Source organism: Convolutriloba macropyga, chromosome 9 (genome assembly GCF_964194025.1).
Source record: "Convolutriloba macropyga chromosome 9, txConMacr16.3, whole genome shotgun sequence".
Lineage (NCBI taxonomy): Eukaryota > Metazoa > Xenacoelomorpha > Acoela > Convolutidae > Convolutriloba > Convolutriloba macropyga.
In genome coordinates, this window is record NC_134476.1 from 64,980,300 (window position 1) to 65,007,889 (window position 27,590).

The 27,590-nt window shown below is 34.0% G+C and overlaps 2 protein-coding genes across 3 annotated transcripts in view; both read right to left on the reverse strand.

The window, feature by feature from the left end:
* The window catches only part of LOC142345524 (uncharacterized), a 562,956-nt gene that overhangs the window by 344,791 nt on the left and 190,575 nt on the right, over positions 1-27,590 (reverse strand). The window lies entirely within an intron of this gene.
* On the reverse strand, positions 7,765-27,372 carry LOC142345523 (putative aldolase class 2 protein PA3430). The gene is made up of 5 exons (XM_075397595.1): positions 26,664-27,372; positions 15,780-15,955; positions 12,615-12,759; positions 11,327-11,503; positions 7,765-8,285 (listed from the first exon to the last, which is right to left on the reverse strand). The coding sequence occupies exons 1-5, from the start codon at positions 26,869-26,871 to the stop codon at positions 8,062-8,064; spliced, it is 930 nt and encodes a 309-aa protein (XP_075253710.1). The 5' UTR covers positions 26,872-27,372; the 3' UTR covers positions 7,765-8,061.

Genomic DNA, 27,590 nt, shown 5'->3' on the forward strand with positions numbered 1-27,590 from the left:
TTTTTATTTATGAAGTCCCAAAACAAAAAGTTTAAACAATATTTTTGCCTTCTTTTGGACAATTATATTAGATGTTACATGCATAAGAACTCTTTTGAAAACATTTGAGGTTCTTTTCACTGTCATTGGATTTTTCATGCTTTACAACATGTTTTCGAAGTTCAGAGGTTCTTGGCCCAGACATCAATTGTTTGATGCTTTGGAGTAAAAATGAAATCAGTGCTGAATCTTGGGTACATCATGAGAGGTTTCATGCATCAGAGGTTGTATGCAATCACTAGAGGTTCTTGTCACGCATAATAGATAATTCTTGAATTAAAGGTTTTATTCAAACATAAGTAGCTCTTGGCTCAGACATTAGAGGTTTCGTGCATTAGAATTTGCATACATTTATTAGAGGTTTTTGACATGTAGCAAATCTTCGAATTACACAAACGTATAGAATATTGGTTGAAATATTTTTGTCCGAGAATTCTTGTGCTTAGAATTTTTGCTCCAGGTTTTTCTTTTCTATAATTAATAAATTAAATTCCATTATTTCCTTTCAGTTGGTAAGACTGGATAAAACTTAACTCCATCATTTTAAAAAACTGAAAGTTGTACAAACTGCTTTGACAAATATCATAGCTAATGTTTGCTTTCCGTAGTTTTTCTCATGAAACTAGAACAATTCTCATGCGCCAGCAAAACACTTTCTTCTTTGCATAGGCTCTTTTTAAAAACTATAACAGAAATCTGGCTTGGTGTCTTGAATAATGATACTGAAAAGATCTAAGCGTCGGTATTGAGTGGTAAATTGGAATAGATTAGACGGTCCGTTTTTGCATCTTGAACGTCATCAAAAATGAAGCTGAATGAACGTGTTTTTTTGATGATATTTCATTAAGTTGCTTTAAAAACATAGGCATTTCCCCCGCTCATTTACACTGCTCAAGAAGGCACAAAACAGCGTTCAAATTGACTTAGTCAATATGCAAGTTTTGCTTTTGCTGGCGCTTTTGTCAGCTGTAAGTGCTATCTGAATTGCACTTTTTATACGTGTTTTTTTTGGGTTGGGGGGGGGGGGGTGTGGTAAGGTCTATCTTTTTGCTTGATAAGTTTGGGCGTTAAAATCTAACAATTCCCCCTTTACTCCCATTAATCCCTTACCTTACAATGTTTTAGCACCCCCCCCCCCCCCCTAAAATTACCCTCTAATCTTACATCTTTTTGAGGGATAATTTTTGAGTGAGTAAAATTTAAAAAATCCCCCCATTACCCACCTTATCTTACATCATTTTACCCCCCTAAAGCTACCCCCCTAATCCTACATTTTTTTTGGGGGTATTTGGGGGTAAAATCTAAAAATTGCCCGCATTAAACCCCCCACCCATGACCCGCCATTACCCCCTAATCTTACATTGTTTTACCCCTCCCCCATAGAGAATTACTCCCTCCTCTTACATCATTGTGGGGGTAATCAAGGGGGTACTTTCGACACGAGACAGCAAATGAGAACATTTAGTTGTTAAAGAAGGTTTGATCTTCATTACAATTTCCAGATAAATGTTGCAAGGCGCCATAAATTTTTTCTTTTTCTTTCTTACTTATTAATGGCTCAAAGTTACCAAAAAACAAACAAAAATTAGTTGGAAACTGGATCTCTGTGCTTTTTTAAAAGATGTCACAGAAGAGCCAGAGCAAATTCGTTCCGGTATTATTAGGGACAACTAAGACCTGAAAACGGTCAGTTTCGAGTTTTAGTCCCTATCAAATTTTATTTGCAATTTCTATACTATAGTTAGAGCAGTACTTACAGTTCTCTACTTTCTATACTGCGAAAATTTTTTTGCGTCTTTTTGGTGAATTAACTTCCGTAGAGGGTACAAAAAATGCTGTTTGTTTTCTGTAAATGCTTTCAATAATATAACATAAATGTTAAAAACCCTTCGCATCATATGCCTAGAATATGCTCAAACTTCTCCAGGTATTTTTTTTTTGAAAGACAATTCAATTTTTCTTTTTTGTAACTGTTTTTAAAACATATAAACATATTTTTTTCAGCTTATCTTGATTTAAGTTAAATGCAGATCAATATGGATTTCTGAGCAATCTCGACTGCTTTGACAAAACAGCTTTAAAAAAATAATCTGCCTGTCGACCTCATTGCATGACAAATTGAGATGATAAAATTTTAAAAAAATCTGAGTTTATCAATTTATTTTTCAACACAAAGTTGTCATTTTTACCAGAAAAATAGTCAAATATATATTGTTGACCTGAAGATAACCAGATTTATAATTATACAATAAAAAATAAACGAAAGAATTATAATATTTAAAACATATGATCAAAGTTTTTTCAGGCCTCAAACTTTGGCGTCTGGACAGACGATTGTAACTGCGATTGTTCATGTGTGAACAACAAGGCAGAAACAATGTTCGATGACACTTACAATTGCAGCTGTGCTTGCGACTGTGATGGTAAAAGAGTGACAACCTCCACGAAAATGAAGCCAATACCCAGGCCTAGGCCTCGACTTATGAAAAGACTTTAAAAGTCTAGTAGGGGGGAGGGGCAATATTGACTATCATTACACGGTAGAGCTTCCTAGTTTAAGTCGAGCTAATATCTTTTCATGGGTCCACCATTAGTCTTTTCATAAGTCTCTTTTTTTTCAAAATCCGAAATTTTTCAACTTTTTTTGCTTCTGTACATACAGAAGCAGAGCCAGAGCAAGACTAAATAGCTTTGCAGCAGAGCAGTCCAACTTAGGAAACAGTTGGAAAACTGACAAAAGCCTTAAGATCTTCGTCCAGCTAAAGTCTTTTGCAAAAAATCAGAGTCGAGCTAAAGTCCAGCGTGTCTTAAAGTCGAGGTAAAGTCTTTTCATAGCTCAAATGAGTCGAGTATGGTCTTTTCATAGTACATTTGGGTCGAGCATTGTCCTTTCATGAGTCTGTATCTAGACCTGGGTAACAGTCAACATTTTTCAAAAACAGTTGAATGTTGGCTATTGTGTAGGGGGTGAAATCTGTTAAAGAAGCGTCAACTTTTAAAATGGAGAGTTTGACTGTAAATTTTCTCCCGGAATATCGCGAACATGCTGTTTTCCGGAAACATCGGAGAAGACGGCAAATGTAGTGGAAACGTTGATCAACTGACATACGGATGGATATTTACCCAGCCGGAAATTTATTAATGAGATAGTTTTCTACAAAAATTCTAAATTTTTCTTCTCTGATGAATAAAGCGGAGAAACCATACAATTGATGACTCTGAACAGATAAAAAAAAACTTATAGAAAAAAAAAGAAAATGATCAACTAAATTATTCTTAAGAGTTGTATTTTTGTAGAGTTGCAAATGGTTGAGGGATAATTGGCCAGAATCATTAAAGAAGAGAATACAATATTTATTGGTAATACAAGCAAAAAAGCCCCGGCTGAAGTTGCTGACCAAATATCGATAGGTTTAGGCCAACATGACGCAGCAGTGGGAGCGTTGTACGTTTAAAAATACAGGGTTTGGAAACAGGATTGCATGCACAAAAGTCTGGACAGAGGCAACATGGAGCGCGAGAAGTCGAGACATAGGCAATTTCAAACGCACGAAAATCTGAACATGGTGACTCTCGAGCGCGCTAAAATTCTTCAAATTGAAATAAAAATGGCATAAACTGTTCAACTCAGAGTTGATTAGAACTTTTACCCAACTATCTCCAAACTGATTGGTGCTCACCCAACTGAAAGCTTCTTTCCTACAAAAACTCAACTTTTGGTTTGAGTTCGGAAGTTAAAAAACGCAAAAAAATTGTATACAATATTTTGCCCTCTTTTCGACTTTTCTACTTCTAGAATTGTAGAACAGAAGTTTTAAACATAAATTTTAAAATTCTCAATGAATGGCATCATTTTCAAGAACTATGTTCATCGGGAGCTTTTTATTACTAATATATGTACCAACGTCTAATATACCATCACGACCATCGCCCTATGATCTCTATACATGAAAAAAAAAGAATTTGAAAATTTTGGGCACAATTTATATGCATAAAATATCTGATAGGTCTGGACATGAAAACACGAAAGTCTGGACGTACACACTTTTGAGAGCACAAAGAACACACAAAAAGATTTGAAGGCACTGAAGTCTAGACAGAGAGGTTTTTTGTCAGGGCATTCTGCTCATAAGCTTGTTCCGTCTGGCACGGTCTCAACAAGCCTTCTTTTGGTCTGCCACCTCAACCTGGACCTATTATTGAAGAGCTACACTGGAAATCAACAAAAATTATTCAAGATGCTTTTTTCAAATCTTGACTCACAGACGGTTGATTCAAGGGCATTCTTTTTTAGGAAATCTCCTATTTTTTCTTGAAAATTCTAATAAAATGGAATTAAGAAATGCTGAGTTCGTCAACTTGAAACACTTTTCAGAAAAAAGCAGACTTTAAACTATTGCTTGCATGGCAAACAAAATCTTTCAATTTAAAATGACAAAAGTTGGAAACCATGGAAATAAGAAAATTAAACGTGAAATCAAATTTCGAAATTGTCTCTTATTTTTTTCAAATACGCTAGCCCTGAAACCCATCTTGCTTTTTCACCAGAATCATGTACAATGGCTCAATTTTTTTGAAATATACCAGGACACAACGCCTAGCAATTGTATTCGGCAGTTGAAAAACAAGTTGTCGAAACCATGAACTTCCCACCGACGGCAAGAAAATTCTGATCATTTTCATCAATCAGTTAAGTTTCAACTACAAGAGCTAAAAGGAAACCTGGCATTTATCTCTCATCAGAAACTGCTGGTAACTCAACTTTAGCTTTTCTGGTTACTGAATTAAATATCTAGAAGTCTCCTTTTAGTCGTGGTGTTTCTGTATCTTCAGTTGAAGAGTACTTCTGTCGATAGAGTTGATATAGCGAGTCAGGTATTTTTCATAATCGCTTCAAGTCGCATGAACAACATAATGCTACTGGTGTGATTGATTGATACTAAAAGAAAATCATATTCAAACCAAAATTGCTGTTAACAAAATATCAAATTTATTTTGAGCGATCCAAATTTTCTCACCGTTTGCGCCACCTGGTTGTTCTTCCTAATTTGACGGAGAAACAAACTGAAAATAGCCATCGTTACTCCGAGTTTTGATACGATCATGAGAAATCAGGCCAATCAGGTCGTTCTCTGATAACTTCCTATGTTTTGGAATCCATCATTGCGACGGACCTACTTTTGAAATCAAAATTCACTTTCCTAAAACCCAAAAACTCTATGTTTAAAAGCTACTTCGAGAAGTAATTTAACAGTTTGAGTAGAAAATTTTGCCTTACCACTTATAATTCAACAATTACTGATTTCATGAGTATCAATTTAGCAAATAGATTAGTATTTTTCATCTACATATCTACAGTATTGAGTTGCGACAATCTTTATCAATGAGAACTGACGTACGGCAACGATGACATTTTATGTTTTTTTCAGATCCCTCGCCTAACGAAATTGTTTTGTTTTACCAAAATTCTTTTGAAATTTCACTTTAGTTTTTAGTTTTTGTTTTTTGCTTGCCATAAGCATAAAAAATGGTTTCAGGCCCTTTCGTATTATCCAAAGTTTGCAGCTGAAAAAAATTGAGAGCAACCATTTATTCCTATTCCATTTTTGGTTGAAGTTTTGGAATGATTTAAATTATCTTGCAACACTTGCTCATTTTTGCAACACTTCTGATATATTTTACATAACTTTTAATTAAAAAATTTCCAATCATTTGAATGGCAGAATTGAGCTCGATTGGTACCTTTGTATCTCGAATTACGTGTGGATTCTTTCCCAGTCGGAATTTTAATACAAAATTATACAATTAATGGCTCTGAGCAATAAAAAACCAATAGAAAAAGAAAGAAATTGATCAACGAAATTATTGTATGGAGTTGTCTTCTTGTATAGTTGCAATGATGCAGGGATGTGTGGTTAAAGTCATTGAAGAAGAGAATACAATATTTATTGGTATTAAAAGCAACAAAAAAGCTCAGCCTGAAGTTCCTGACCAAATATCGATAGATAGGTTTAGGCCAATATAACACACCAGAGGAGGGGCGTCGTATATATATAAAATTGAAATCACGACTGAAATCGCGACTGAAATCAAAAAATTCTGGACATGAAGCGCGTGAATTCCAGACACACGCAACTACGAACGCACAAAAATGGTGACTCTATATTGAGCCAAATTTTTTCACATTGAAATAAAAATGGCATAAACTGTTGAAGTCAGTGTTGATTAGCACTCTTTCTTACCCAACTATCACCAAACTGATTAGTGCTGACCTAACTGAGAGCTTTATACGTAGAAAAAACTCAGTTCATTGGAGTTCAGAAGTTATAAAACATCAAATGCAGAAAAAAGTATGTAACAGTTTGTCTTCTTTTGGACAATTTTACCTCAAAAATTGTAGAACATTGCTGTAATTTAAAAAAATCACCCTTCAATAACTCAATAAATGACATCATTTTCAACAATTATTTTCATCAGACGCTTTTTATTCTTTATATATGTACCTACAACTAAGATCCTATCACGACCATTACCCTATGATCTTCGTACTTAAAATGAATACATTTTGAAAATGTTTTGTACAACTTCTACACGCACTTGAGCACAACACCTATCAAATGCTTTCGGCAGTTGAAAAACTGGTTATTGAAAATAATCAATTCCGTCCGATTGCACAAAAATTTTTATCGATCATTTAGAGTTCAATTATTCGAGCTCATAGACGACTTGATATTTATCTTTCATCAAAAACGGTTTGTAACTCAGTCTCATTTTTTGTCGTGGCATCTCTGTATCTTCAGTTGAGGAGTTCTTTTATTGATGTTGACATACCGAGTCGGGTTTTTGTTTGCTAATCGCCTGATGTCGCAAGAACAACATAATACCACCCGGTTCGAATGGCTGATTATAAATGAAAATCATATTTACACCAAAATTGCAGTTAATCAATTATCAAACTTTTCTTAATTGATCCAGTTTTTCTCACCTTTCTCACCTATTATTATACTTGCTCCTTTGTCGCCATTTTCCACAAAACAATTCCATTTTTACATTAAGATACGTTAAATAAAATAGAGATGGTCAACGGAATGTAATACTAGAAATAATACGGTGAAAGATATCTTAACTTTAGGTGAAAAATTATGTTGCGCCTTTTTTCGTCTCTTGAACGCTAGAGGATCCCGCGTCATGTTATGCTTTCAGTTCTTAGAATCACTAGTTCGTTTCAAGTAATGCGCATTTTCCCAAAACTGCTTAGAATCTTCTTCTGCTTAGTTTTTAACTTGAACCCTTGTTTGTGGAAGGTTACTTGTTCAACATGGCGTGACTTTAAATTTGGAAAAAATGAACTGTTGTTGGGTTGGCATACAAAAAGTATAAATTTAATCAGTTTTTCATTTAATATGCCACGAAAATGCAATCCACTTAGATTTTCTGTTGTTATTGTTAAAGTAATCAGTAATTAGTTAATATTTACACTGCCGGACTAACGTCAGTTGTATACTCATTGAAATGGTTCGGAATTCAGTGTTCTTTTTTTATTTTAGCCAGCATCGTCGTCTTTTTATGATAAATCAGGAAATATATGAAAACTAGAAAGCGTTTGAGTGTAGATCTTTAGTATAAAAATATCAAATTTCTAGAGTTATTATAAATTCGCTAATTAAGTCATTGTCAGGTCTTTTACTAATAATGTGATTGATTTCAATGGTTATTTAAAAAGAATCTTCTACGAAATTACATAAAAAACGACGTAGACTAACATCAGAACATATTTATGTTCAAAAACATTAACAACAAACTGAATTTTGGTGGGTTAAATGCGCTAATAGACTGAATATTTTCAAACACAGCATTTTAAGGGAACTTTATACGCAAATGTTAGCTCTTCACCGCCGAAATACTTCAGCATTTTTCAGCGGCTTTTCAGCGCATTTTTAAGCTATAGTTTTTCAAAGTTTCTTGTTTAATTATTTTTTTAACTGAAGTAAGGAAGAAATTAATTTAAACACAAATAGACATTTAATGCATTATTTCTGGGTATTTATTCACGATATATCTCTTGCACGCTTGGAAGAATGTGTTAAACTCATCGTGTTTTATCATGCCTTCCTTCAGAGCCTCAATCTCTTTGGAGGGGAGGGGCTTGAAGGGTTTGCCAGTGGATTGACCAATCACAATCAACTGTGCGCCCCATTCCAGGTAGTATGTCTTCACCAGTGCCTCTGCAATGCTGTTTGACATAACTGAAAATAAAAGTTGATTGATTGTAAATATGTAAATAGGAAAAAATACAACTTTTTCTGCCAATGTGAATTTATCTAAACGCAAAAAAATTGATGGAGTCAAATTTAATATCCAGGATGAATGAGGTCTGCGACGACCCAAGGCAGGTATTGGACAGATGTACCTTAGTCGTGGTCAGGGGGGGGGGGTTGCAGACCAACCAGACCAAAAACTGTGGATTTACCAGACAGACCAAACTTTAATCACGGTTTGCCAGACCGAACAGACCACGGCCGGACCATGGAACAGACCCAATTAAACATGTAGAAGCATCCAATAAAAATTATAGTTTTTCCCTGATCACTTTTTGAGTGAGAAGTGAAATCGAAATTTTAAAAAATTGATAAGAAAAACTTCGATATAAAGACCGTGGTTGCATCTAGAAATAAGTGCTGATTGCCCTTGACCGGCTGTTATTCTCAAAAGCAGTCAATTCGGTGAACAATTACGCATTTTGCAGAGGAATGGCTCTTCTTTCGGCTGACCTCCGATTTGGAGGTGGGTATTAATCAAACAGGCCTTAATATTGGTAATGGCAGACCTAATAGACCAAAATATTCGTTTTGGCCAGACAGAAGTTTCGACCGCTATTTTTTTGAAACTAATGAGTCTGGTCGTACCGGACCACCCGGTCTGCGACCCACGTTGTTCTGGCCCATACATAACTTGTGTCGCGGGCACATTTCGGTCTTTTGGAAAATAAATTTGAAAAGTAAAAAACAATTTTGTTTCGATAAGGTTTCCCACTTTTCTGTATGTTCACATTACGTATCCCAGAAATCTGAGAATTTTTATCGTAAGATTTTACAATTATTTACAACATTGTCATAAAAGTACTTTTGAGATTATGCGTCGCCTGACTAAGACTTTTAAAGACAGTTTATCAGGTCTTACACAATTTAAAAACTTTATCAGATCTGATCAGATCGTACACGATATAAGTTCACTTTTGTCAGATCTTATAAGATAAAAATTCTGCCTTATAAGATCTTACACGCTAAAAATGCGGTGAATATCAAACTAGGCTGAAAATTTTTTTTCAAAGACCAAAAATATCTTGGACTGATAATATCAGCCAAACACTGGCCGGCCCAAACACTTTTTTTTTCATTTAATTATATATGCCCGAAAAGGGTTAGGAAATTACTCCAAGAGGGTAGTTTTTTGGATCATTTCCTTTTGTGCCCCCAGCTTGGTGGGTGCACATTATTTGCAACCCCAGAAGCATGTGCCGTATTTTTACATAATGATTTAACATGTAATGTTATGACACGTCCTCTTTAACTGGGGGAGCATAAAGTACTGGGGGAACAAACGGAAAAGATCCTTACTTTTTTTCAATTTCATTTTGGCCAAAAGCAGGCAAAATAGGTTTATTAAAGTTTTTCAACTATTTACAATTAACAATTTGTCCTTTTTATTTGGAAATATTTTCCTTTGTAGTCAGATTTTTCATTCTTGGACTCAAATCTAAGAATTTAATTTAAAATCATTAAAATCCATATCGTAATTGAAAACAATTGTTTTTTTTTTGTTTTAAAATTTAAAATGGACTCTGCCTGACAAATCAGTAAAAATTTTGGAAAATGGGTTATTAAAAGGAAAACGCATTTTTCAGGTTGAAGTGTAGTGAATATTGAAATGAGTTTTTTTATTTTGAAAACACATACCTGAACTTAGCTTCAATCTCATTGTTATTGCGCGTACCTTCTTCCTTGCCCATGCACAAACAGTCGGAAATAATCAAACTTTGTTTTAAATTTTAAATAAGAGTAACATTATCGTGTAGTGCAGCAACTTTGACAAAGTAATCTAAGCAACAACGCCGAAACTTTTTCAACCTTATATCTGATAAAATTTGCAAAATGGCACTCAGATTGCCATAATTTGTTGTAGAGGAAAATAAACGTAAAGATAGCCTATAATTATTGAAAGTTCTTACTTAATGGCAGTTTTCGGTTTTATTAAACACTAGAATTTTCTCATAGACTTATCAAACCTTTTCAATCAAAGTGCAAATTTGCAGTAATTTTTTTTTCAAAACAAATCAGCGTTTCTCAATTTTTAGAAACGTCTGGATTTGATGGTTTAAACTGTTTGTCTGAAATTTTGAAAATTGAAACATCTAGGGGTATTCAATTTCATATCCCATTACTACTTTCATTCTATATCATATTTTGCAAAGCCTTTTTTTCCTCATTTTCCAGAATATCCTATTTTTAAACAAAATGTTTAAAAATAACTCCTAAAGACAACTAATAGACGATTTAATTTGTGCGCCAAGAAAAACTTATATTGGGTAAAAAATTTTAATAGATTATTTTGATGAAACTTTAAGAAAGATTTAAATGTAGTTATTAGATTGATTTTTTTACGTGGACTAAAAAATATATAATGTCTAATTTGAGAGTTTCTTTCTATCGGTCAAAATTTAGCTTTTGCTTTCTATGAGTTTCAATTACTGGTATCGAAGCAGAAGTTTTCTTCTAGCGCCTAAAAAAATCAAGCAAACTAAAGCCATGTTGCACACCCTCTTCATGGCCTTTTAACCTCTGAAAACTTGCACCCTAGAACTCTTTAAATGAAGACATCAAAATCTGGGTTTTCAGGTGTTTGTCTAAGGTTGATTTTCGACAATATCTGTTTTTGTTTCGAGATTTCAGCTGTTTGATCCTTACTTCCTGCTATGATCATGATGTTTTGATAAGAAGACCTCAACCTACCTAAGTATTCATAATTTTTATGAAATTTTAGACTCCATCAGAACCAAACAGGACATATGGTTTGGTCGGGGGGGGGGGTTAAAATGATGTAAGAGTTGGGCTGCAAAGGGAGGAATTTTGAGGAATTACCTCCCTGAATCCACAGGGGTGGTTGGGTGTGTGTGTGTGTGTGTGTGTGTGTGTGTGTGTGTGTGTGTGTGTGTGTGTGTGTGTGTGTGTGTGTGTGTGTGTGTGGGGGGGGGGGGGGGTTTGGCAGTTGCTCGTGGGCTTTCACTGACCTGAAATTCCATGAGAAGCGTGGAATAGCACACTTTTCTCCCCCATCTGTCTAGACAGCCTCTCCCCCTCCTCACTCTCTTTTCCCTCTCTGTAGGAACTCTCGTACTCACTGTCAAATGCTATCTCCCCCTCCAACATTGCCAGGTCTTGGTGTACTATCGGGTATTCTGGGTTCTCTAGTAGTAAGTTACCCAATTTAAATTTCTGGATCTGTTCTGTCCCCCCCCCCCCCCGCCCCAGCTTAGTGAGCATAAATCTTTTATGACCCCCAGGAGCACGTGCTATTTTCTTACATATAGCAACGTGCTATATAACAACATCTAACTTGATACTGGGGGTCATAAAAAATACTGGGGGGCCGAAACAGAATAGATCCAAATTTCTAGACTCAAGCCAGATCTGATCAGACTAATTTTGAATCCGGGCTAAATTTTTTTTCATTCATTTCGGTTTTGTACTTTGCTTAATCAACACCACTCTGCTTCAAAGTGTTTTTTAAAACATTAGTACCCTGTTTTAATTTTTTGCAAAGATTTACATCTTGCAACATTCTTGCGAGAATCTTGCAAGTTGTGAATGATCTTGCAAGATTCGTGCAAGTTTTGAATCCGCTCATTACTAGGGAAGTTAAGACCGTACCCAAAATACCCTCTGATCAGATTTCGTAATACCCATGGAACTTTTGATCGGCCGTATTTGCTTCTGATCAGACTAGTATTGTGCATTTTACACAAGTAGCTGAAAAGAGCGACTAAAACTTAGGATCTATTCTGTTTTGCCCCCTCCAGCTTAGTGGGCCTATATTTTTTACACCCCCTAGGCGCACGTGCTATTTTTTTCACATAGTAACGTTACTATATAACAACATGTAATTTGTAACTGGGGGCCGTAAAAAAAACTGGGGGGGGGGGAGGAGGGGGGCAAAAAAGAGTAGATCCCAGTTTTCTTGTTCAGAATTGCAGCACACGAATTTATTCTTAGAAACTGTTCTCCCTCAACGTACTATATAACAACATGTAATTTGTAACGGGGGGGGGGGGGGGGGGGCGTAAAAAAACACGGGGGGGGGGGCAGAATAGATCCAAAACTTGTTATGTTGAGACTGAATGCCTAAAGATTTAATTGTCAGGAAAAATCGCTTTAGCCAGCCAAAGTAGTAACAAATGACAGAAAATTGGTAAACTAATAACAAGAACTTCTAAAACATCAAAAATATTCGAACAAGCATTTAAGTTAGTCTAAAAATTAAAGAAAACTCTTTTAATCTCAATTTAGTTAAGCTGGAACCTTGGCATGCAATGATAGTAGCGTATGTGGGGTGTAGGTGAAAGAGAGCTTTTGAGTCTGGTCTGTCTCTGTGAAGTCCAGAGTGGATCACACTGGCTGTCAGAATTGGCTTCCCACTTTTGGACTCATCCCCCTCCCCAACCACCTCAAAACATGGCGCAGATTGTTAGTGGGTCTATGCAGGTGCAACGACTGTGAAAATGGACCAGTACTGGATTCGAACCAGCATCTCTTACTTGCAAGTCTAGTGTGCTACCCATTTACACTAACTGGTCTTAAGCTCTCGAACTTGGTCATCCCTTATAACCCGTTTTCACGTTCCTTTTTCTTCCTTAAGGCTTCATTTCTCTAGCCAAGTTTACGTTGAACAAGTAGAGCTTCTTGTCAAGCTATGTCAAGCTTATCTTGTGCTCAATTTACATTAGGTTGTTCTCTCTCAACCTTCTAACACAGATGGAGAACAACCATTTTTCTAAATAAGAGTAAATACGAACTAAATAAGTCTAAAATATCCCCATTCTCGCTTTCAAAAAAGAGAAGGCGTAATGATCAAAACTTTGGCTAGAAAACGAAAGTTCTTACACGCATTTGATCATGATTTATTGAAATATTGAGAAATTGATATTACTTTCTCGTGCATTGTATTAAAAAAAACAACCCCATGGGAATAAATTTCTTTGGTTTCTCTATTAACGTTAGTTTAAAACATTAAAAAGATTTTTTAACAACAGATGAGAAAAATTCTTTCGATCAGCAATTGTCATATCAAATGCTCATCGAAAAACGTTTACAAGGCTTTAGTATCAGCCTGTCGAGTACCCATTGAGAGCTAACTAATATTTACAGATGATAACTGCATCAAATACACTCGGGTCTAGGAAATAAACCCCCACGGAAAAAATCCCCACGGAAAATAAACCCCATTTTCAAATTGAACTTCGGTCATGATAATTTGTTCGGTTCTGATAGTTTCATATCAAGTCTCACGGGCTGCTGAAGCATGGCCTTGGCTCGCGAGGCATGGCCAAACAAGCTAAATGCGCAGCTCTTTAATAGTAAAGTGTTTTTTTCCGTGGGGGTTTATTTCCATGAGGGAATACACTCAATTGTTTGAGAGGTGCCGCCAATGATTGGATTAGCGGCAATTCAAATGGACTTGAGCTAATTTCAATGCAATTAATTGTCGCATTTTTATTGCTGGTTCCAAGAAAAAAATGTCATGTCATGAAAAAATAGTTGTTTTCATTATCATATAGTAACATAAACCATTACGTGTTTAGCACACGTAAGGATGCAACAGCTATAGAAAAAAACAATTATTTAAAAAGTTTTCAACAAAATTTATTTCTTTTACTTTTCCGAAATTTGACTGTTTTGCCTTGTATTTTTTCCAATGGGCACATAATGAGAAAACACAGACATTCTATGAATTTATCTCATATGAACAAATGAATGCCTTGGTACACCGTTCCTTTTGAAATTAATTGTAAATTAAACACCTATCGTGAGGAGGAGTTTTTGCAACTTGGTGAAATAGTGAATCATTTTGACTTCAATGCCATTAGGACTGAAATTTCACTTGTGATTTGTGAACAATTTTAACGAACAATAAATGCAGCTGCTCACTGAAATATATTAACCGAAGAATTCAAGCAAAAACAAAGATAAGGTCCAAAGGAGAGAAAAATTTTTAATATGCCTGTTTTTTTTCATTTCTCAGAAGTTGTTAATCAACCAAACTTATACAGGGGGAAATCTAGCTACAATTATAGTCCATTTTGAAACTATTAATACATATAAACTTGCTCCGCATCCACAAAAGTTCATTTTGAACAAAATTGTACAGAAAAAACAGAAAAAGTTTTGTGTAACGGCTGCTCTCCCAATTGGTTGCGACAGCCCAGATTGTTTGCGCGGTGTAAAATTTTTCCGGATTATTTGTTTTTGCAGTTCGTTTTGTAGTTTTATATCAGCTATGTTTTCACCACGTGTTGAAATACCTAAAACTGGGCTTCATAACAGAAGAATTGCAGCTCCAATAAATCGTAGATACAAGAAACAGTAACAAATAAATTACTGCTCACGAAAAATTTTTAATAGGAGACATAGTAACAATTTACTGCTCAAGAGTATCTAAAGCGCAAGACACAGTAACACCTTACTTATTGCTCAAGACAGCTTTTTTTGAAACATTTTGCTGCCTTATAGGAAGAGAGCTTTTTGCTAAGGCTACTACTGTTGAGTCTTTAGGTTTGCTAGTGTTGTTTCCCCCTTTTTCTGATATCACGTGACTATGGCTGTACTAGTAACTGAAACCAAATTTGTTACTATTACTATGAATATTGAACAATTAACACAAAAGTTTTCTCCCTATCTCAGTTTTTATGCTGCTGCGTTTCCCTCCGCATAGTGTGCAAGCTCGGCTGGAAAACTTTCGGATAACTTTCGGTCACTCAAATTTCAAAAGAACGTTTTTACCAAAAAAAATAAATTTTAATTTTGTGTACATTCCCATTTATCAAGATAGGAGTAAATCAATTTTTATCACAACCTTCAATCAAAATAGTTTCAAAAGTGAAAAAAATGAGCAGAAAACATGGAAATGTTGTTTCGGGCTTACACCGCACGTACTAATTTTGTATTTTTTTTTCATAACTTCGAAAAATGAACATCAGTGAGTGAGGCATTTTGTTTAAAATCTTTACTAATGGGTCATAGTTGACATCTCGACAAGTACAACTTATGAATAAAATGCTGTCGAGAACTTTACACGGCCTTATACAGGACTGTAATGAGTTTTGTAAAGTTTCTAAGGCACCTTTAGATTCTTTGAAATTTTTTCAAAAGTGGTGAAGTTAGCCTGATTAAGTTTCAGCCTCTGGTGTTAACTGATTTTAGATTTAACTTAAGTTTTCTGATGCGAATGATGAGAAATTATTTTAAAAAAGTGTTATTAAACTTTCCAAATTAGTTCTGAGGATTCGAGGATTTTTAATTCGAACAAGCGCTCGTATTCTTCAAGCTCTTCGTCTCTGTTTGTAGATTTCAACCGTCAATCGATAAATTGACGAGTCATATCTTTCATCCAAAAACGAATGTTTACAAGTGTTTACAAAAGGACGAAATGTGCAGTTATAAAACTGCAGTAAAATGTTCTGTTCATACTTGGAAGCCAGTCTGGACGTCAACTTCGACCAAATTAGACGCCGTGACTTCAGTCCAGTGACATCCCTCAGCTATCAGAAGGAGGACGTCACCCCCACTATGATGGTCAGGGTTGGAAGATTTGGTTCTCACTGACAGGTGGTTAAACACCTCCCCCTTTTGGTACCCAGTCCAGTCTGGAAATAAAATTGCCCTAGAATTTCTAGTAGAGAGGTCGACCACAGGTTAAGACTAATGAAGTCGAGATGGCCAACTTGAATTCATTAATCTTAACTTATGGTCGACCTCTCTATCACCCGAGCGAGTTATTTGCATAGCTACCCTAAATACATAGCATACTATACTAAAGGCGACCCAAAATCTTTCATAGAACCACCCTACGTAATTTCAGTAGACTAACTTTCAACTAGTAATACCCAGTATAAAGCCTCCATCCAGATCGAGGTGTCAGCTGATTTGAGATGATAATTGTTCCGACCCAATTTAGTGGGAGGGGGGGGGGGGAACTATATACTCAAATGGTCTTTTTTGTTCGGTCAATTTTGGCCGATCGATATTATCATCGAAGAGAGTTGTGAGTGGTATCATTAGAAAGTCCGTCCAGCGCAGAATATGGAATTAAAAAGATTTTTTCAATTTTTGCTTTTTACAGGGAGTTATCGAGGTTTAAAGTTTTGTGAATAGTAGAAGATATTAACTTGCTTTTATTCACATTTTCCGTAGATTTCCGTCAAGTTTTCGTCAATTTTTAGAAAGTTTGTTAAAGTTGTTACCAGTAGAGTTTTTAATTTTGCCTTTAGAGATAGAGGAAGTTTGCTGAAATTTATCCAAAATTATTCAAAATTCAGACTTTTTTTCTTCAAAAATGAGATCAAAATGCCTTTTTAGCCCCCTTTCTTTGAATTTGCAGGAAGCAGACACCTTGAGGCTTCGGCCATACTCTTTGTTAGCTCAAAAAGTGCTAGTTTTAATCCCACTGGTTTCAATAGTCTTCTGGAATTATAACTTTGCCCGCTTTTTGAACTCGATAATTATACAAAATCGATAATTATACAAAATGCGACAATTATTTGAACTCGATAATTATACAAAATGCCATACATATTTTTGATACACTGAAAAATTGTTTTTAAAAACTGAACTACTTTGCAACCATTTGAACAATTGATTGTTTTCCTAGCCGCGCAACAATATCAGGGCTGATCTTGATCTCAACGGGGATCCTCATTATAAAAAAATTTCTAGATTTCAATGATGCACGGCCTTATTTTTAATAGTTTCGCATTTACAGTTTTTTTATGTATTGCTCAGAAAAAATTTTATGTGATGCCACCCAATGTCCATATAAGGTGGTATCAGAACTGAGCTCGTGGTATTTATGGCTATGACCAGTTAATTTCGTAATATTTTATGGAGTTCTAATGTTTTTCGTTTCTTTGTTGTACTTTATGGTTCATCTATTTAGAGTCCCATATCAAAGATCCAATTGGGATTTTTAAAAAGTATATGTGAACTTAGACAATGCTTTCAGTTGTTATCTAATGTCTCCTATGACTTTAAATTCATTTGTTTTAAGAAAATGTCGTTGAACTTTTGAACTTTGCAAATATTTTGTCTTACAAATTTTTCTCTCAGCTTCTGCCGCAGGAAAAACAAACAAAAACCCCTTTCCTGTGAGTTATAAATTAATGTCTGTAACGGTTTTATAACTATGTAATGTTTTCTTGGTTTTGATGCTACGAGTTTTCAATTTTTTTGTACTTTGAGTATAAGCAATTATTTGATATGTTCATTTTGTTTTATTGTCGAATTTATCACAGAATTGACAGGTCTAATTGAAGGGAAAAAATAGTTGGGAAAATATAAAGCGTTCAAAAAAGCGTATATAAATTTGTTTACTGTTTTTGTTGAATAGTTTACGCTTTTGGGCTGAGAAACATTTAACTCGCAAAAGTTGGTGAACTTTTTCGCCTATGTTTGTCTTTCATTTTGTTGTTGTACGACATATTGCTGTCTGGGTTTTTGATTTTTGCCTATTTTTTAAATCCTTTTGGTCGATGTTTAGCTTAGTCTCTGTAAAGACAGGTCAAAACACGTGTCATTGAGATAAATTTAATCTTGATAACGGATTGAGTTTCAACCGTTTTTTTCCGACTTTCTTGATACTGTTACTGCGAGATTTCTTGAACCGTGCGTGAGATTTTTATATATTTGTTCAATTTTAAGGATTTTTGTTTTCTTTTTAATTATACCATTAAAGCTAGGTCTCATTGTGTTTGAAATATTGCGCAATTGAACAATTTGGATGCTCTTCTTGAACAATTTGTGGTTTTAACGGCTTCAGTGCCATTTTAGCGCAAAGTTTATTCGAACTTTTTACTACTGACGGTATTTGTTTTTTTTTGTAGTTCTATCACGTACACTGGATGATGACAGGTCTCAATTGCATCCTATGGAGATATAAATGAACTTTTAGCGAGTTTTAATCTAATTATATTAATCACGTTGAAATTATTTGTTTTCAGAAATAGAAACGAATTTTCGAAATTGGCACATTTTTGCTCCGTTTGCTCCCCTTGTCGACTTGTTACGCAGTCGCATTGAGAACAGGTCCATTATTTTTTCTAATGAAGCATAGGTTAACTTGTTCCGTTTAGGTTTTGTCTGATGCGAGTTTGATTTTTTTTTGATTTTTTATATAGACATCGAGTTTGGTCATTATTGTTTGTTATTTGATTTTCATTATTGTCTTTTCTAGCAGTCCTATTAACGACAAGTCCAATCGGTCCTCTAGCGTGGCATTATTGTAGTCCATTAGCGGTTTATTAAACTATACGTGTTTTTGAAAGTTTATTTACCTTTTTATCATTTGGCAGCCAATTAGGCCAAGAATGTGGATCTTGAGAGCGTGGACTGGACATCTTATGCCTACGCACATTACCGGGCCTCCTTGTTTTTTAAAATAAAATATGCTTAATATGATTAATTTGTTTAAGTCCCAGTTATATGGGAATTCTATCGAGTAAAATGTGATACAACTGGGCCAAAAGCTATTACTTCGTCAGATTTTCAGAGTTCTTGCACGCTAAAAGCTCTGCCTATAATGAATTTTCATCGTTTATGTAATAAATTCAGTGAAAATTTAGTTCCAGAAGCTGAAATTTTGCTCGCACTTTTCAACGAATCTCTTCCGCAACACAATGAGGAAACCTAAATTCATTGCTTTGATCAGTTCTTTGACTTCAAATACTTCCAATAACACTTAAAACGTAAATTAAAAACAATTTTGAATTCTTGAAAATCAGCAAAATTAGAGTCTTTTATTCACATTTTTGAATAATTGTGTGTGAAAGCAAAATTTGAATATTTCTCAACCAGATGATTTCAACCTCCAAAATAGTTGGAAATAAGTGCTTCTCAAATATATCCACAAATTTTCAACAAATGTTTTACTTTTTCTCTGTTTTTTTCCACAATAATCTGAGTTCAATTTCTTAAATCAGATGCAGCAGCACGGCTATTAATAAATCTTTTCAATTGGTCATCCCTTTGGGTTACTTAACTTAAAACAAAGAGGATCGGTAATGTTCGTACGCGCTCAATGTTCCGACCACGCTCATCCACATTCTTGACTTAATTGGCTACCAAATGATGAAGAGATAGAAAACTTTCAAAAACATACACATCTATCAATAAACAACCAATGGAATACGATAATGCAACGCTAGAGGGCCAATGAAAGTTGTTGATAATAGGTCTATTAGGAAGGACAAAAATAAAAATCAACCAACAAACATTATTTACGACCAAAACTACAATAAAATCTACAACAAAATATAATAACCAAATCTATAATAAAAAGTCAAAACAAAATCAAACTGGCATCAGAAAAAAAACCAAAAAATTTAACCTATGATTCATCAGAAAAGATATGAGACCTGCCCCAATGCGTTTGGTTAACAGGTCGACAAAACAGCAAATAGGTGCGAAGTTAAAAATACTTTTCTATTTTTGAAGACAATCAATTTCACAGATTTTAATGTCATTATATATCAACTGAAACCACTAAAATATTCATTTTTATCTACACAGGGAGCATTTGAGACGTGTTTCTATCCCTTGTTTGATTGCGCAAAACTTCAAAGACAATGGGAGCAATTATTATTTTTACAATTAAAAAAGAAATCAAAACTGCTTTGAAATATACAAATATATAAAAACCTAATAATTAATAAAATCTTGTAGTAACAGTAATAACTAAACCGGAAAAAAATAATTTTAGCTAAAACCGTTATAAGTTATAGCGCACTGGAAACAGGTTGTGACCTGCGTTTGCAAAGACTGAGTTACAAATCGGGAGAAAAACTATTTAAAAAAGACGAAGCTCAAAACACAAAATTATTTTTGAAAACAAGTGTTTTCAAAAGTCACAAAAAACTTAGGGATACAACGCAACACCTCAGGAAGCCAATTATTAATGAAACTAAGTCACGAGCCCACAATAAAATAAATTCATCAGAAAGCCAAAAAATCAAACAATTTTACGACATGACACTGTTCAAGGCACTATAACTACTTGTTTTTAACCGCAAAAATTGTAAATCAACATTTTTTTTCATCTTAACATCATCTATATTTTCTTATAAAAGGACTACTTAGACATGACAACAAAAGGAAACACAGAATTTGAACAGTATAGAAATCTTCAATACTTTTTTAATGAAATTATATGGTCGAAGCAGTCAGTCTCAACGTATAACCAAGTGAGCACAAAATGTGAAATAACAAAAGTAATTGATAATTCTTATGAGTGAGATTGAGTTACATTGTGACAAAAACAAAAGCAAAAAAAGAGACACCAAAAAGTACATTCTTTTGAAATTTAAGTTGAAGTCATTAAAACAAACGGCTGTAAACTAAAATCTTTAACTTGGTTATATTATACGTTTTTGGAAAGCAGATAAGATCTATAGTTATGGGGTATATGTGGTGCAACAACAAAAAGATAGATAAACTAGGGCAAAGTCAAAAAAGCAAAAAGCTTTGCGAGTTAATTGCGTCTCAGCACAAAACGCTGAAACTATTGAACAAAAACAATTAACATATCTAGAAGCAACTTTTTCTAAAGTTCTCTGCAATGCTTTCTTTCAATTGGGCTTGTCAATAATGTGATAACCCGACAGGGAAAGAAAATGAACCAATAAATTGTGCAATTATGATGAAAAATAAAAAAATGAAAACGCGTAGTACCAAAATAAAGGAACCATTAGTTGAGTGTAAAATTGTTACCAACATCAGTTTACAAATCACAGGATGTTGGTTTCCGCTTGTTTTGTTTCTGAGATTGTTCACCAAGTTCAGAGAAATAAGAAAAAATAGTGGCACAGTTCAAAAATTAACAGGCATTTTCTCAAAATAGTGTAATCAGAGTCATAACAGACATTAGATAACAACGGAAAAAAAAGTTCTATGTTCAATATTAGTTTCTAAAACCAACTTGATTTTTGATTGAGGACAGTTTTTGAACCACAGAAATCATAAGAAATAAAAACAAAACGCAAGAAGTCCATAAAATTTTTAAGAAAACAATTGGTCAGAGCCATAAAAAACATGAGTTTATTTCTGAAACCATAATATAATCTCATTGTGTGTCATTTATTGTAAACAGTATCTGCCATTAATTGAGCCCTGATTTAAAATTCTCGTCCGTAATTTACATTAAAATCATTTAAATAGCGGAAACTTTTTGAAAAAAAAAAATCGCGCCCCAAAGTCTAAAACATTTTTACCATGAGGATACATGGTGAGATCAATATGAGCCCTGATAATGCTGAGCGTCTAAAAAAACCCTCAATTAATGAATTCATTGCAAAAAGATCAATTCTTCACAAAATTTTTCATTCTATCTTAAATAAATAAAGCATTTGGTGTAATTATCTACCTTAAATTTGCAAGAAATTGGCCAAGTTATAATTCCAGAAGACTATTAAAGCTAGCGGGAATACAATTAGCTCTTTTTTGAGTTTAAGAACAATATGGCTGCAGTTTTAAAAAAAGTCCACTTCCAGCAAATTTAAAGCAAGTGGGCTGAAAAGCCATTTTTTCCGACCAAAAAAGTCTGAATTTTGAAAAATTTAGCATAAATTCGAGCCAAAAAACTCGGATCTAACAATTAAGCAACCCTCCTATATCTTTAAAGACAAAATCGATAACATTACAGTTAACAATTTTAACTTATTTTAGCAATATTGACGAAAATTAGGTCAAAATTGACGAAAATTTGGTCAGAAGTGTGAATAAAAGCAGCTGAATTTAAACCTCGATAACGCCCTATAAAAAACGAAAATTGAAATAATATTTTTAATTCCATATTCTACGCTGGATAGGCTTTCTATTGATTCCACTCACAACTATCTACGATGATTATATCGATCGGCCAAAATTGTCTGAACAAAAAAAACCATTTGAGTATATAGTTCCTCCCCCCTCAGAGAAGGGTCGGAACAATAAGTTGACGGAAGTCCTTTGTAAAAATCAGATTTAAGCACTGAAATCGCTTTTGAAGATGACCGTTTGTAAAGAGCACGCAAAAATTAGGTGCAGATATTTGAAACTTCTTTCTTTAAATTCTAATTTGAGAAAATAAAAAATAGCAGGCTGGAACAATTACTTGTCTGCGTTTGAACGCATTAAATTGGTAGCAGATTCCGATCTTTTCAGATATCTTGTCTGCAATGAAAAAGTTTGAAAGAAATGAAATAGTTCTTACAAAACACCAACTTTTCATAAATCGAGCGTTTTTTTTAAAGTTTACTTGTTTACTGGTTATCACTTTTAGTAGTTCGCGCGTATTGGAAATTAAAGCTGCGATTTAAGTTGACTTTTTTGTCACAGTGGATTGATTTCATTTGCAGAAAGGATTGTAAGGACGAAAATTTATTGTTCCCACAGTTATGGCGCCCCTATTGTCCTTCCGATTTATGCACCCCCCCCCCCCCCGGAATTCAAGTGTTTTTTTATTGAATTAAACGCAACAAAACAGAGGTTTTTAAAGAATTGATGTGTAATTCTTATATTGTTTCACAATTAAAATAAATGACATCATCGTCAGTTTTCTCCAACAAGTTTGCAAAAACAAAAGATTATCAGCTAGAACTTATGTCGTTATATACAAATTGTTTCAAAGGAAAGTTAGCAGTCGTAATACGATTTTCCTTTTGCTTGTTCAGCCCCTGAAACTTGTATTTCAATCAACCATCTTACCAATATTCCCAGTTAGTTATGACCTGCCTGTAAATTGTATTTGAAGGCTTTTTCTGCTTCAAATTTTATGCAGAGCGCTTTTTTTATTACATTCTGGCTTTATTTTTCCTATGGACAATTTTTTTTGAAAATATTCGTATTTTTGCATTCACAATATAGCCACCGCCCACAAACTTACACCCTTCCCACAGTTATGACGCCCCTATTGTGCTAAATGCTCCACATTGATATTCGATAAAGTCCCCAAAAATATAGTCGACAAAGCAAAGGCAGCGTTTTCGAAAATATGAAAACTAGCCAGTGTTTTGCAGAAGGTTACTTACTAATGGTTATCTGCAGGTGGTCTAATGAGAATGTTTTCTCTGCCGTTTTCTACTTTTTCTGAAACGATGTGCTTGTACAACCTAAGAATTGGATTGTAATGATGCTCAGCCTTTTTAACCTTCAGAAATTTTCGATATTATGGTGAATTGGTGAATATAGATAACTGATACAAGAGTAAGATTATTCGATGTAACATCTTCCCAGCATGTATTGAATGATTATGATACCACAGGAAATGTGAACGAATTCTTAGAAAAGTGTAAATGCATACCATCTATGGTACCCCCTGCGATTAATTTCTGGAAAATTTGCAGAAGCAAACCATATTGGGTAACCCTTGCGGGCCCCACTGTAAATCGTGATGCTAAAATTAGTTTTGTATCTTGACTTTCTCGCACTGATAATGGGTATATATACAGCTGATTTTTGAGCCTTTTTTCATCCCCAAAATCAAATCAACATCTTGATCTAATAATCAGATCTCTCCTGTAAATCTCTAAATTCTACTGTAAAATATCATTCTTGTTATTTTCTCATTTTGAGAAAATGATTTTTCTACTTAGTTAAAAACGCTTTTTATTCCGCTTGCGAAAACCCATAACCCAACAGGTTTTGGGCCCAGCAATTTTCTAAATCATAAAACTGATTTCTAAAACAATCCTAATTTTTCGTTTACAGTCATAGTCCTTTTCTGCTTAGTACCTTTTCTTTTCACAACTGTTTTGCCTGCTCAAACTACGATGGATCAACAGACAGTGAGGATTCTGACCTACTCAGGAAAAGCACAGGACTTTTCAATCTGGAGCACAAGATTTGTGGCAATGATGCAGACGAAGGAACACTACAAATCTCTACTTTGGACAGAGGAGCAACCCAATGAGCCTGCACCACTAGCCAATGGGGCGAGCAAGAAAAACCACAAGGTGCTGAAGGATGCATATGAGAAATGACAAAATGACAACAAATAGAACCACAAAAACTGAAAAGCATCTAAACTTCACAAAATTCTTCTGAAATATTTTGTCTAAGCCTTGAAGACATTTAAAACGTTTAAAGAACAGAAAAATTATTGTCTGATGGAACAAAAAATTAAAAACAGCTTTAAATATTGAGGCTAATATACGAAAATGATACAACATTGTAAAATACGAAAAAAACGCAAACCAGAACAAAAAGGGATAAGTTGAAGAATACCATTCCTCTTTTTTTAGAGATTTAATTCGAATGTTCAAATAACCATTAGTAATTTACTGATTTTAGTTATTAGGTTCATTTGTTTTTCTATAGTTGGCTACTGAGACCTTTAATTACACAATATATGGCATATGACAACAAAAAGTAACAACAATTAAAGACCAAAAAAAACTCGCAGCCCTTCAAATCAAATGTTATGAAAACAAAAAAATGTTCATTTTCAAATGTTGCAAAGTTTTTTTCAGTTAGATTGTTAAATAACGTGACAATTTACAAAAGAAACAAAAACAACATTAAAAATGGTCAATTATGCACAAAAATCAGAAAATTCTGTATAAAAACTCGTAGTACCAAAAGCAAGAAAACCTTCTGTTAAAACAATAGGCCAGAAAATTAATCTGTATTCTACAATGTGGGCCGGTTGACCTGTACTTACTGAGAATAAGCAGAATGTTGACTAAAATAAAATAAAAAATTAGCAAGTTCAAAAAATCACAGACATTTCCTTAAAACAAATGCATTCAATAACATAAGAGACATTAGGTAACAACCGAATGAATAGAAAAAGTTCATTTGCACCTCCTGAGGATGAGATTTTAATTTTCGAATGGTTAAACTTAAAAATCAGACTGCCAGAAGAATAGCAATTGAAGGCAAAAGACAGGAATGAAATTAAGTTTTACTAAAACTCTTCCTCAAAGCCATAAAAACCCTTTGGTTCTCTGAAAACAAACTGTATCTACATTTGGCCTCAAATTTACGTAAATTGGAGTTGTCATTAACGGAGCCGTGAACAGAAAATATTGTCAGTAATTAACATTTAAAAAACAAAAGCAAAATGTTTTGAAAAAAGGCAGCACCAAAAAAAACCAAAAAGTCTCTGATTCTAAGAATCTATGATATTGTCGAACCTCTCCCAAACCCACCAGGCGTTCCAAGTGTTTGCAAATTAGACCAATTGTTGCGTGGAATTCTTCAAATATTAAAAAAAGAACGATGCATTTTGCATGATTATCGAGTTAAATCTGCAAAAAACGGCAAAGTTTTAGTTCCAGAAGACTTTAATACGGCGCCTAATTGCAAATAGCGCTTTTTTTCAAATTAGGGAGTCTGTTTTAAAGTTTTTAGGCCACTATGTCTTGCAAACTTTAACAAAGTGGACCAAAAAAGTATATTTTGTGCCATTTTTGATGATAAAACTTTGAATTTTGAAAATTTTTAGTAAAATTTTTAGCCAAAAAAACTTCAATCAAACAATTCAGCGACGCTCTTCTATCTCTAACGGTAACAACAACACTCTGCCGTAAAAAATTTTATTTTTATTTGAATTATATTAGCGAAATTGTGCCAAATTTTTGCAAAAATTACTGAAAATGTGAACAAAAACAGTCGAATGTGCACAAAAATATAAACCTCAATAACTCCCTGTAAAAAACGAAAAGCGAAAAAAACTTTTTAATTCTGAATTCTACGCTGGACGGGCTTTTTAATGATACCACTCACAATTCTCTACGATGAATATATCGATCGGCCAAAATTGACTGAACAAAAAAAACCCAGTTGAGTATATAGTTCCTCCCTCCCCACTAAAGTGGAGGTCAGAAAAATAATTTGTTTAAGGATCTTTTAATGAAAGAATGGAAACCTTTTCTGGCATGGATAGTTTTTCCTAATATGGTTTTATCGGAGCGAAATTACTTATTTACATTTACTTTTCTCCCTTGACTGCTGTAGAAAATTGAGGACCATAAAATATTCTGCTGTTCTTAGTTGAGTTATAAATTTTATGATCAAGTTGATGAAACAGACTGATTTGAGAATTAACAGAGGCAAATTTATTAAAGCTGACAACTTTAAGGATTCTTTAAAAAACTATTTGGTTGAGCGGATTTGTCCGTTATCATCTAAAGTTTATTTAAAGTTCATCTAAGTTTTATTCCTTAGCTTGATGCCAAAAAAAGTTCAACAAATTTGGAAAATTAGTCATCAAAATTTTGAGCTATTGAAGAAATAGACCGTTTTATTATCAGGCAGTTTTTTTAATGCACAGCAAACCTAATTTTGTATTTTTTTCAAAAAAATTAATTAATCGGCAAATAATACCATTTAGTAGTCTGTAACAAGCGGCCAAATCTTGTCTGTCCTTCCAGTTCTGTTTGATTGCACTTTCCACATATGAACGTCCAGCAACAGTTGATGACGATGAAAATCGATTCCTGGCTACGTCAAATATGTTTTTCGATGTCTGATTTTGTCGATTTTTTAAACAGGGGGCTAAGGATGATCCACGAAAGATCATAATACGACGCATTTTTATTTACTTAGAAGGTATTTTTCAACTCTAATTGGGTGTTAAATAAATAAACAAATAATGGTAATCGTTAGTTAATTGCAAGCGTGCTCATTTTATACAGGTTTTCCCTATATAGTTTGACATATAGAAATAGGGCTACAACCTTTGATACAGGGTCAAAATTGGTGTAATCACTGTTTCTTAAACTAATTTCTTGAGGTAATTTGAGTTAATCAATTAATTGTGATCAATTTTTATTAAGAAATGAGTTCGTCTAATTAAATTAGAACAAATTATCAACAGGTTATAAAAATTGTGATCAAATAGATATAGATAGATGTTTTGAATTGAATGGGTGGTTAATTTTTAATAAGAAAAACTAACAAAAAATCGAAAGTCAGTTCTTCCAATAAGATAGTAATCAATTTTGTAATAAAAGTCGATAACTTAGCAGGTCACTGGAGATCGTGCAAAGATTAATATGAGCTTTACATGCAAATGCATACCAATTCTTTTGGGTTTACCAAGCAAGGTCAAAAGTTTGAGGTTTTGTTTGATTAGTAAACTTGTTCATTCGTTCAATCACGCTTTCGATATATGAATGTATACCAATGTATGTATAGCCTAGATTTATAGAAGTTAGTCGCCTCGACATCTTTTTAATCTGTGACGACATATGAAGAACTGTGTCAAAAACGACCACAAAAGTAAAACTAAATTATAAAAGGATGATTCGT